Below are 12,920 nucleotides of genomic sequence, written 5' to 3' on the forward strand. Positions count from 1 at the left end.
TTCCCCTCCCATCCCAAAACAGCTCAGCCTTCCAAAAACCCAGAGGTTGCAATGGCCCACAGGGAATATTTGGCTCCAGCCTGGGTTACAAGGAATGTTTCTGGATCTAACAGCACATCCTAAAGGGAATGGCAGCCGGGCAGTGTCGGGCTCCAGTTGTCACCCATGAATCACAGCAGAAGCCATGGGCTCCAGGGGAATCCCAGGGATGAGCCTGGGAAGGAAACACCCCCTGAGTGCCCCGGCCTGGCCACGTGCTTCCCTTTGGATTCATCGCAGGGGTTTGGTTTCACCCTGGGTTCGTTTGCACCTCCTGAGCAATTTCTGGGAGCAGGGCTGATCTCCTAAGGCAGAGAAGTTTTCCAGGTATCTCTGAGAGTGGGATGAGGCAGCCTTGGCTTCAAGGTGGCTCCAGGGATCCTCAGCACCCACTGCTCCATCCTGACCTACAGCATTGAAAGAACCCCCTCTCTGTCCTCACAGTCCTTGAAAAGCCAGGGAATTCACAGAACCCCAGAATCACTGGGTTGGGTTGGAAGAGACCTCCAAAATAATCGAGTCCAACCCAACCCCAACACCTCAACTAAACCCTGGCACCCAGTGCCACATCCAGTCTGTTTTTAAACACATCCAGGGATGGGGACTCCACCACCTCCTCGGGCACACCATTCCTGTACTTTATGACCCTTTCTGTAAAATACTTTTTCCTTATATCCAACCTGTATTTCCCTTGGTGCAGCTTGAGACTGAATGTTGTTATTAGGGTGGAACCAAAAATGCCTTGTACCCCTTTTATTCCCTGGAGATGTGCTTAGATTTGGGGCAGGGAGATGGTTGTAATGTGTTTGTCCATGAGGAGTCCAGGGATGCTGAACTTGAGTTGTCAAATATTCCCTGAAGAGAAATGCTGGACACAGCTGCTCATTGTCATGGCACTGTGCCATTTCAAAGAATGAAACCCTGCCTTCCAGCTTCCCTTAGTGGGAAGGAAAACTCAGCAATTGGGAAGGAAAAGGAAAATTAACTTTGAGCAGGGGCAAAGTCAAGTCATGATAAATACATACATACATATTTATTTATATATTTACATGTATGTATAAATTCTTGATGGTGAATCCAGTGCCTAAAGGAGCTCCAAGAGAGCTGGAGAGGGACTTGGGTCAGGGGACACAGGGAATGGGTTCCCACTGCCAGAGGACAGGGATGGATGGGATATTGGGAAGGAATTGATATTGGGCAGGCCCTGGCACAGGGTGCCCAGAGCAGCTGGGGCTGCCCCTGAATCCCTGGCAGTGCCCAAGGCCAGGTTGGACAGGGCTTGGAGCAGCCTGGGATGGTGGAAGGTGTCCCTGCCATGGCAGGGGTGGGATGGGATGGGCTTCAAGGTCCCTTCCAACCCAAACCAGTCGGGATTATCTGGCAGCACCAGCGAGCTCTGCCCAGCACCTTCCTCCTGCTCCACACCTCCCTTCCCTCGCAGGAGTGGAGCTGAAGGCCTTTCCCTTCAGGCTGGTCCCTGGGGGGATCCCTGGCACGCCAAGGCCCAGGGCAGAGGGTGGTACCTGACGATGAAGTCGGAGTGGGCGCTCTGCATGATCTGCTTCTCGGAGCGGATGTGCTCCTGCTGCCGCGTGTCCACGATGTGCCGCTTCTTCAGGATCTTCATGGCGAACGTCTTGGCCTCCTCGCTCTTCAGCTGCACCTGGGCACGGCAGGACAGGGTCACACACAGGCCACAGCCTGGCTGGAGTCCCACCTCCCTGCCAGCAATCCCACCTGCTGCCTTCCAGGAGTTCCTCCCACCTCTCCAGTCATGATCCAGGTTTCTAAATGCCACAATTTTTAGGGAAAAGCCAAATGTCGGTGTTGCTCTGGGGTCAGGAGATGTTGCCAGTTAACATCCGGCTTCCCCAGCCCCCTCTCTTCCAGGTCACCCCACCTGTGCTGGCTCTGGCTGGGAATTGCAGAGCTGGGATGCCTGCAGAGGATGAGCAGACCTGGATTCCCAGCAGCACTGCCTGCTCACGGCTTTGCTTCTCACCTTAAGCTTCTGCCCCCTGTTTTTAGCCTGGTTCTCCAAGCTGAGGCTGACAGGAGTTGTTTGCTTGCTCTCGGGGTAACCCTAGCAACTTCTGAACCCTGAGCCACCCCGAGGGACGGGTCTCTGTCCCAAAGCCAGCTGGAAGGCAGCCACCCTTCCCATCCTGGCCAAGCCTCTCAAAGAAACCCCGCTGTTGACCTCCCAGGCCTCCAAGTCTGCTAAATTCCCCCGGCAGCTGCTCATAACAATATTCCAGTGAGGTGCTTGCCCCGCTGTCGAGCACGAGGTGCCATCTGGCAACTTTTGTTTTGGTGTCCTTGTAGGAATTTGGCTTCTGCCAGAAGGAAGCAGCTTGGCTGTCACTGAGCCCCGTCAGAAACCCAGCCTGCCTTTAGGGTTAGAAGGCAACACTCACTCAATCAGAATGGATTTAGTGTCAGATCTCTTTTTTTATTGTTTTACTGACAGGAATCTGGGTGGATATGAGATACGGCACCTTGGAATGTGCTGAGTTGGAAGAGCCCCTCAAGGATGATTCAGTCCAACTCCTGGCCCTCAGACACCTCAACAATCCCACCATGTTCCCGGGAGTGTTATCCAAACTTTCCCCATGGCTTTTCCCAGACCACACCCCCTAAACTTGAACAGTTTCTTGTCCACCTGCTTTGTTCTGTCGTAGTTCAGGGATCAGGGAAACACCAGGAGGGATGGCATCCCCAGCATCCCCAGAAATCAAATTGAGAGCCTCAAGTCCAAAAGGACACACAGACCTTAAGGAAATCAATCCCAACAGGTTGGTCCTCAGCTGACAGAGCGGTTTCCAACATCACCACCACAAATAATTTAAAGTCTAACAAATGGCCCCATCTCTGGCCAAAGTTTTCATCATTAAACTCTTCTTTTTTATACATATATATATATATATATATATATATATATATATATATATATATATCAGCCAGATTTCTGGTTTCTCATTCCCCACAGCCCCAAGAATTTCCAAGCCCACATAAAACTTTTGTTTTTCCAAAGTTCCTGTCTGGTTTTTCACATTGAGTTTCACCCTTCTAATTACTATCTTTGCTTTGTTTGCCATTTTATTTTCAGAGAAACACATCACAAAGACACAAACAATGTCCAAAAAGCAAAGCAGGACATTCTTCCCCATCACTGCTGCCCCATTATTCCTTATCCTGGTTTTAACACAGCTCCAAGCACAAATGAATTCTGCATTTTTGGCCAACTAAAAGTGATAAAAACACTTTTGGTTTGGGATTAAGGTTTGGTTTCTATTTTTTTTAAAGTCTTATTTTGAATAAATGGCTTCAGTTTAACTGTTTGGATGAAATATTGGATATTATCCCATCTGAATCAAGCCAGGAGAGCAGGGAGGTGGCACACAGGGATCAAAGACCTAATGAAAATCAAGGTGAAATCTGAGCAGAATTTCCCAAAACTTAAAACCAAGAAACAAAATTTGGGAGGACTAAGGATAAACCTGTGGAGAACTTATCCCTCTTTCTTTTGCTGGGAATCCAGATTCCTTGGCTTCCCACTGGACCAGTCCATGTGGTGATGGACAAGCACCACCACTGCCCCCCAAATTATTTCATACCAAAGCTTTTGCAAATTCCCATCAGATTCTCCAGATCAGATCTGTTCTCTTTCAGCCTGTATTTTTTAATATTAGGTTGTCCACACATAAAAATAATCAAGAAAGCAGCTCCACGGAGCAAAATTGAGTGTTTCTTGGTAGGTTTGATTTAGGCATCAAACAATAAAAAAAAATAATATTTAGCACTCTAAATTCACTTGAAATTCCTGTTTCCCTAATGTTAATCTGTACCAGGCATCAGTGTGAAAATAAACCCAACAACCTGGTGGAGACTCCAGGGAATAAATTCCAGTATCACAAAACAAAGCATGCTGGGAATAAATCCAAGTGTGTCCCCTTATTTATTACCACAGCTTTTGATCACCTCATTTTTGTGTCTCTCATGAAAAAAGCTGCTTAAAAAAATTTAATTACTATTCTGTCAGGGATGGAGAGCCTGGGGACGTCACTTGTTTTCCTATACTTCCAAGTAAATCCAAGGAAGTAAATTTACAGGAGGAAGAAGGCAGGGAGTTTATTTGGTGTTTGAGGATGTCCTCACTGCTGCAAATATTAAATCTAGAAAAAGCAGCAGAAATTATTATTATATTAAACATATTAATATATAAAAATAACCAATATAGTATATTATTATTATTTTTTTTTAATATAGAACAGGCAGCTGCAATTAGCTCATGCAATGCTTAGACCTGATGCCACCAGAGAATTCAGATCCATTTTCCATTCCCAGTCCTTTGCAAGGCAAAGGATTTGTGGGAATTTGAAAGCACGGAGGGATTAATTTGCATTACAAGTGCTGATGAACCAGAGCTGTCCAGGTACAGAATCCAAGGGCCATTTTTTGGATTGATCACCTGGAAAATGAGCCCTGGAGGCTTTTCCTCATTTTCCAGCCTGCCTGAGCCCACTCCTTGCTCTGCTCTCTGTCAGGTGACTTTGAGGACTATTTTATGATATAAACGTGGGAAAACCCAGGTCACTTCTATTATTCTTACCAATAATAGATTTTAGTATTAATGTTATGTTAATTAATACAAAAATACCCCCACGTCCAATCCCAATCTCATTCCAAAATAAGAAAAAAACATGTAGGAGTCACCTGGATTTTTTTTTTTTTAATTAAAAAAAAAAAACCAAACAGGATTAATTCTGAGAAGATGAGAAGGGGTGGCTAAGAACACTCTGTGTTTCAATCCTGATGGGAAAACCAGCCCAGGGAGCTACAAGAACCACAAGGACTTTGGGTTTGAGCTCAGAAGGTGGAAGAAAAATTATTGAATAAAAAATGTTTTTATTTTACTTGGAGATATAAAACGTACATAAAATATCTGTTGCATCTATATGTGCACAGCTAATATGAATATGGAATATATACAGGTGTAAATGCAGTGCAAGGTGTCCCTGCCCATGGCAGGGGTGGAATGGGATGGGTTTAAAGGTCCCTTCCAACCCAAACCACTCTGAAATCCTATGGGCAAAGAAAGGCAGGGGAAAGGAAAGATACAGCCTCTCTGGCTTTTCCATGCCCTTGTTTCATAGGATCACAGCTGGCTCCTCCTGTTGGAACCACTCCAAATTCCTTCCTTTGCTTTATGGAACTTCTGCAGTTCCCAGGACACACAGAGCACTCCAGGCCTGATTTTTGTCTGGTTTTTAACACTTACACAGAAATAAATGTGGTTTTACAACTTGGTGCTTTCTCAGGCTGGCTGGGAAAAGGGGTATTGAGAGGATGAAACCCAAAGCTCAATGGAAAAGAGGAAAAAAGAGTTGTGTGTTTCTTATCCTTCCTCCTCCTCTGCCTGTATTCCCTATAAATCATCCCTACGTGTGTCATACACAGTCTGCAACTCCAGCAATTCCTGTGCTGATGCAATCCCAGCTGAGCTTGGGGAAGTGGAAACTTTCAGAAATATTTACCAGGATGCACAACAAGCCCCCAGAGAAGGAATTATTTCCGTGACTGAACATTCCAGGATATTTCCAAGGGATGGAGGGACAGGACACAGGGAATGGCTTCCTACTGCCAGAGGGCAGGAACGGATGGGACACTGGGAAGGAATTGTTCCCTGGGAGGGTAGGCAGGCCCTGGCACAGGGTGCCCAGAGCAGCTGGGGCTGCCCCTGGATCCCTGGCAATGTCCAAGGCCAGGCTGGATGGGGTTTGGAGCAGCCTGGGACAGTGGAAGGTGTCCCTGCTATGGCAGGGGTGGCACTGGATGAGCTTTGAGTTCCCCACTCACCCCAGTTTCCCTCTTTGTCCCTCTGAATTTCCACAACAACAAAGAAGTTTTTCCAAGGGAATTTTGCTTCCTGTGGAATTCTTCCAATAGAAAGGAGCCAGAAATCCATGCTCTGCTGAAACGTGGCTATTTCCCCATCACATTAAATAACTCAACAGCAGTGCTTTGGGAGCTGAGTTCCAAGTGCTCCTGTTTGCTGGGCATTCCAAGGTCCTGCATTTTCCCTGTTTCCCAGCTCGATCTGGTAGAACTAACAAAAATAGCAGCAGCTGTTGCTGAGAGCAGCGTTTGCAAGATGAGCTTTCCTAATCCAGACAGCTGCACTGCTGCGCGCACAGAGTGACTGCTCCTGTCCCAGCAAGAGGGGACAGCCTGTTTTTCCTACTGAACTGAGGATTCCTCTTCTCCCAGCAGGGAAGAGAATTCCCCACAATCAGCCAGGGGGAGTCGGGCTCTGCTGCCAGGAAACAGGGACAGGACACAGGGAAAGGGCCTCAAGCAGTGCCAGGGGAGGCTCAGCTTGGACAGCAGCAGGAATTTCTGCATGGAAAGGGTGCTCAGGCCTTGGCAGGGGCTGCCCAGGGAGCTTTGGAGTGCCCATCCCTGGAGGTGTCCCAGGAAGCACTGAGTGCCACCTCCAGCCCTTCCTGGGACACCTCCAGGGATGGGCACTCCAAAGCTCCCTGGGCAGCCCCTGCCAAGGCCTGAGCACCCTTTCCATGCAGAAATTCCTGCTGCTGTCCAAGCTGAGCCTCCCCTGGCACAACTTAAGGCAATTCCAGGCAATTAAACCCCAAAATCAGGAGATTTCCAAGAGGAAAAGGATCTTTCGAATAAAAAACTTTGCATTACCTAGGAAAAGTGGCTGGCTTGGGAATTGGAAATTGGACACAGTTGGAAATTTCCAATAAATATCTGGATCCTGCATCTGTCAGGCTATCAGAAGACAATTGCAGTTGGTCTTTCCTCATTATCTAATTAATTCACTAATGGCTTTGTTTACAACAGAGGCTGGAGGCTGGAAGAGATTTAATTGCACTTCAGAAGCTGGGGCCAGATTCTTCTTAAAACACAAATAAGCTGAAAAATTCCATTGTGTCCACTTTGAACAGAGCCCACAAAACATGGCTGTGACATTTTATGTGCATGTTTTAATTTGTGCCTTTAGAAATCCCCATATTGCAAAGGAATTTTGCTTTTTGGGGCCACCACGAAGCCAGAAGGAGTGCAGAAGGCAAGGATGTGATTTTTAGTCTCCCTGTGCTCAGCCATCACCTATAGGAACCTATTCAATGGAAAAATTACTCCAATCCTGGATATTCAGCTACTCCAATGTATTTATTTCAGCTGTCAAAAATAATCTTGATTTAAACCCAGAAGAACTGACCTGGAGCAGATGCTCAGGAGCACAGGACTTGCGTGAAAAGGAAATTAAGAGCAATAAAGGTCAGCAGAGATGATTTCTGAGGGCTGGGGACACTTGTTCTCCATCCTGTCACATGAGGTGACATTCCCTATGCCAGTGGCACTTGAAATTCCAATTTTCCTGATGTTAATCCTGGATCCTACCCCAGATGCTCAGCTGACATAAAGCAAGGAGGCTGAGCTGTAAAAAGGAGTGGATGCATCCCAAAAAGCCCACTCCTGCCATTTGCTGTGGTTTCTCCAGCCCTGGATGGTTTTGGTTTATCCCTCAAGGAAAACCTAGATAAAAGTTGATTGCATAGCCCAGTTTGGGATGAACAGGAGCATCCATAAGGATGGAAGAGGCACCAGGGAGCCACCAAAAAAACTGAGCAAAACCCACTCGTTCCAAAGCTTTGGAATTTTTTCCTGAGATACAGAAAACAAAACTGCCTGGAAAAGCGAGACAAAAGGGGATTTCCATGTGTAATATCTAAGGAATCAAAAATAATTTCTATTTTAGGCTGTCTAACCTAAAAGCCACGTCCTTGTGCATGCATGCACGGAAAGGACAACCTCTCCAAGGAACCAGCATTCCCAGAGGTGTCTGGAAAACCACATCCAATGGGACTGTTACTCCTTTTGGCCAATCCCAGCCCCAGACCTGCCAGTAGCCCCCCCAGCCACCACCAGTTGCCCTCTCCAGTGGTGACATTCTGAGGCTTCGTGCCCAAAGCTATAAAATCCCTTTTCCTTGCCACATCCTTCACTTTTTTGGATCATTTTACTCCTGGAAAGCACAAAAACTGGAAATGTTTTCCAGGAACATTCCTTCACTTCCATATTCAGGCAATAAAAGAGCTGATTCCTCCGATTTATTTTACATTTTTAGAAGTAGTAAACCATACTTTTAATGGAGGAGGTGGAAGCATGAGGCAGAAATTCCAGGCTCAGTTTTGACAAAAGGAATATTTTCTCGGCTTTGTAACAAAATTTCCTTCTGTGATAAAGAAAAACAACAAAATCTGCTGGGTTGAGCGATACTTTTAAATATGTTTTATCTGTGTGCAGTTCAGAGCTACAAAAAAATTGAGCTTATACAGCATTTTCCTGCTCAGGAGAGGGGCACCCATCTTGGAAAAAAACCTCTGGGAATGTTTTTCCCACCTCAGGTGGCTCCAGGGCTTCTTGGAGGCTTCTGAGGTGTGAACATCTGCTCAGAATGGAATATTTCTACTCGAGCTGTCACCTTGAAGGGACAGAGCACCTCCTGCTCTTCTCTCCTGGGCCAGGGTCACACATCACCAGGGTGGAGTTTTTGTCACCTTAAAGCTGTAAGAGGCTGGCCATGTCACCTGGCCATGGCCACTGGTGAGGGTCCCACCAGCAGCCCCTCATGGAGACAAACCATGCACCTCCCCAGGAACACTTTGAGGTTGGCAAAACCCCTTAAAAATGAACCCAAAACCTTCACAAGGCTCAAACCAAGCCCCAAACTTGTGGGTCCCTCACTACAGGGCGGAGAAAATAGATGTTAATTTAGGAGGCAAATCCTTGGTGTCAGGAGAGGAGGGAGGGGCTTCAAAAGAGAGGTTGAGCATGACCTCCTGCTCTAAATCATCCTCAGCAGGTGATTCCTTCAAAAAACTCACAAATTAAATATTCATAAACAAAATAATCATACATTAAACCCCAAACCCCAGGAAGGGACCAGTGCTCCCACAGATGCTCTCTCCTCCACAGGATTTCACATCCAGCCAGGAAAAGTCAGGAATAAACCACAGAGAAGAGCAAGCTGAGGTTTGCACACCAAATTTCCTCTTTACATCACAAAAAACCACCGAAAACACCTCCTTTTGCCCATTTCACTATTCTTCAGCTCCCACAGGGTTTGGAGTGGAGGCTTCCCTGAGGTTTTGTGGTGGCAACAGTAACTCTGTTCCCCTTCTGCCCGGGCTTGCAGGAGTTCCTAACATACTGCATGAGTGTCCAGTGTCCGGAGCTCCTCCGTGGTGTAACCCAACTCCCTCTTCCTACTCCAAGGTTTTGTGTTGCCTTGGTGTTACAAACAGCTTACTTCTTGCTCTGGCTCTGCTTTAAAGGAGACCACAGAGCTCCAAAGCTCCAAGCAGAGCAAAAAGCAGGCTCAGATTTTGTCTCTTCCCTACAGTTCTGCACAAAACCAGGCCCTCTCTGGGATGTATTGCCATGAGTCAGGTGCTGAATGTTCAGCTTTGAGAATAACCAAGTGCAACCACTCTAGACTTGAATAAAAAAAGTGTAGGAGAGGCTTTCTGCTGTTACTCTGAATCTGGTTAAATAAGATTTTAGGTTGCTCTTCCAATCCCAGCACTCACCCAGTTCTCCAAGTTGTTTCTAAAAGGCCATAAATCAATGCCATAAACCACTTAAGAGAGAGAGGATATGTGTGCTCCTCTCTCAGCCTAGGACATAAATCCTTCTTGGCTACTGCAAAGCATTTATTGGTACATTTTTTATGTCTCAGGAAATGTACGTCAGCTTTCTTCACTAGATAATCCCAGCAGATCATTTTTCTCAGGGTTATTGGGGTGTGATAGCAAAGAAAATGAAGCCTTTAGCACAGCAGTTGTATTAGGATGTCACACAAAGAAGAAGAGGTCACCTACCAGCTCCACTCTCCCGAACCCGCCGACTCCCAGGGTGTCGATGATGTTGAAATCCGACAGTTTCAGGTTGGCAAAGAAGGCAGCTTCGGCTTCGTATCTGGAGGTTTTGAAGCGAAAAAATGGAAATTTCTTAGAGGTGCAAACCTGAGCAGTGCGCGCCACTGCCCCCGAGCTGTGGGAGCCTGGGCCAGCCTTTACCTGCTGCACTTCCATCTCAGCTCTCAAAATTCACTTCTAGCTCAGCATTCTGCAGCTCCCAATCCCAGCATGGCTCCGGAGAGCACGGTTTTCCAAGGGGCAATAGCAAACATCCCTACTGAGGGTGCAAAGCTGATGCCTGGCACTGCAATCCAGCTCCCAAGGCTGGGCAATTTCTATCCATCTTCTCCTGGGTGAGGCTTGCTTGTAAATATTTTGGTGTCTTTAAGGATTTTTGGAAAATAGAAGTCTTTCCTAGGAGTTTTTCATATCCACAGGCTGGCAGCAGTTTCTATAAATGTTTATTGGAAGTGGCAGGATCACTAAAGGTCCCTGGAGAGAAATCCCAGCCAGGTTTTATGAAATCAGATCTGATAAGCTGCAAATGCCTGAAATGAATGACTTCAGGCACAGATCAACATTCCTATAAGGATATCTTCACTTGTTCTCCTCCTATAAACCCACTGAGAGCAGCCATCCCAAGCCAGGAGGTTCCAAAATCCCGATGCTCTCTGTTTATCCTATGGCCAACTGCTCCACAACACCAAGCGGCTGAGTAAGGAACACGGACCTCCAACCTGTGCAAGCCTGCCAGAATCAGCCTCTCATGCCTATCCATGACCATAATTCCTCCAAAATAGCTCCTTGTTAAGGTTTAGGATATTTTTAGAAAGGCTTGGAGGGGAAATGGATGAGCAGGATCCGCCCCCTCCATAAAATGTGACATTTGTCTGCCGGAGAGTCCCTGGGCGTGTGCAACCTTTGGCTGCGGGTGACTTTATGGGAAAAGAGTTGGCTGGATTATGGAGGGAGGCCTGGAAGGTGCAAGGCTTCATTTTAGCTGGAACAGCTTGCAATTAACAGTAGGGCATAATCACTGGAGGCTTCACTCGTGCAGGGTAACAGCAGTGGGAAGATGAGCCACCATCCCACTCCCGTGGCCACCTGGCCAGCTTTGGGACATTCCCACCCAAACATTAACAGATTCCCTTCAAACCACCTCCTCTGCTCTATTTAAAACCTCAATGCCAATGGGGGAGAGAGAGCAAAACTCTCATCATTTTCCAAGCAAAAAGGGAAAGCTACAAATAGGAGTCCTACAATGTGAAAGGTTACATCACGAAGCCCCAGATCTGAGGCAATAAAGCACAATTCTCTTCCAGGGGCTGCTGTCAACAAATAACTTCAGCTCTGCTTTATTTTTTATGCTGTCACCAGATCCTGTCGGTGACCTTGCTCCTGATGCATCTGACTTTGGAAGCCAATCAGCACAGAGCCTGCTGTGAACTTGGGATAACCTTGTGGTGCCACAGCTGCTCATTGATCCCTTCGTACTCATCACGAGGTGAATGCTGAGCTGGCACTAAAAAAGGATTTAAATGTCCTCTTTCAAATCACAGCAGAGCCATCATTTCAGGGCTGACAGAGCAGTGAGCACCTCTCATTTCCATGATGAATGGCCAGAGCAGTTAAACACCTTTAATGATTTCTAATTGCCAGCAAGATGAAATCCCAGTGTGGAAAATTTCCTGCCAACACACAAACAGGCAGGAAAAATTTCAAGGCAAGGGTCACACAATGGTTTGGGTTGGAAGGGACCTTCAAGACCATCTGATTTCAACCTCCCTGACATGGGCAGGGACACCTTCCTGGGTAAGGAAGCTGAAATCTTTTGGATTTGCATTGGAACATGTCAAAAATACTGGTATTCTTTTGCTTAGAAAAATACTTGCTGCATTCTTGGGATTGCTTTGGGAAATCCCTTGGCTAATTCCCTCTGCCACACTCCTTGGATGTAGTGTGAACACACAAGTGCAGCATAGCAGATGAGACAAATTGGATGCATTTTTTTTTCTAAATGCAATGCAACAAGCCTCCAAACCCCAGAGGAAATGCCAAAAATATGCAGTGAAACCAAAACACAGGTAAAATCAAGCAAACAAGCCTTTCCCATGCCCACTAACAACAGTCCCACTGGAATTCTGTTTTATTCCCAGCAACAAAAGTCCAAGTCCACTTAAACACCAAATTCCTGTAAATTAAGTCATTATGCATTCCAAAGCTGCTAAGCTGGAGAATAAATATCTTCAAATACAAATATTTCCAAGCTAAATCAGAACCCAGGGGTATGTTCCTCATCATGAAGTTCAGAATTCCTTCCAAATTCCTGAAGCTGAGTGTGCTGCTCCCTGAGCAGAAGGGACAAATCCACCTGTGCTAGGGCAGGGTGCTTTTCTCCACTTTGGAGATGCCACAACCTCATGCCATTCCTCTTTAATCAGAAAGGCACTTTTATTGGAAATCCCAGCCTTATGCCAGTGCTTGGAGACTTTCCAAATAATCAAATGCTTTTCTGACTCTGGAAGAGTTCAAAATCCGGAATTAATTGATGGGAGGAGTGCTGGGAAGACACCTTGGAGGCACAAGTGGCATCACAGGCACACACTGGAGCTGTGCAGACACGAGGCCTGAACTTCCTGCACTGGGATTTCTGGGCTTGTTTGTCTCCAGTGGAAGTAGCTGTAATTAAGAAAGAAACTTCCCCTGGATATTTTGGTAACTGTGCTGCTCATCCCAGGTCAAAATGCCTGGAAAATCCTAGCTGGAAGTGCACAAAAAGAAAATATCCAGGGAATGTGTGATCCAAAAGGAATGAACAGTCTGTTCTTTAATAAAGAGCTTTTAAAATGAAGCCTGAGCTTTTCACAGGAGCTGGTAGGACATCAGGAATCAACTCCCAGTGTGCTCCTAATGGAACTTTTTGCTTATTAA

General features: G+C 46.4%; 1 protein-coding gene across 2 annotated transcripts in view; it reads right to left on the reverse strand.

Moving 5' to 3' along the window:
- Nucleotides 1–12,920, reverse strand: part of PRKG1 (protein kinase cGMP-dependent 1) — a 373,843-nt gene that overhangs the window by 14,744 nt on the left and 346,179 nt on the right. For both annotated transcript variants that reach the window (XM_053948822.1, XM_053948821.1), the window contains exons 10-11: nt 9,951–10,047; nt 1,563–1,702 (exon numbers count right to left, since the gene is read on the reverse strand). In XM_053948822.1, coding sequence (XP_053804797.1) covers nt 1,563–1,702; nt 9,951–10,047 — 237 coding nt within the window. The remainder of the gene's footprint in view (nt 1–1,562; nt 1,703–9,950; nt 10,048–12,920) is intronic.

Source organism: Vidua chalybeata, chromosome 8, assembly GCF_026979565.1.
Source record: "Vidua chalybeata isolate OUT-0048 chromosome 8, bVidCha1 merged haplotype, whole genome shotgun sequence".
Classification (NCBI taxonomy): domain Eukaryota; kingdom Metazoa; phylum Chordata; class Aves; order Passeriformes; family Viduidae; genus Vidua; species Vidua chalybeata.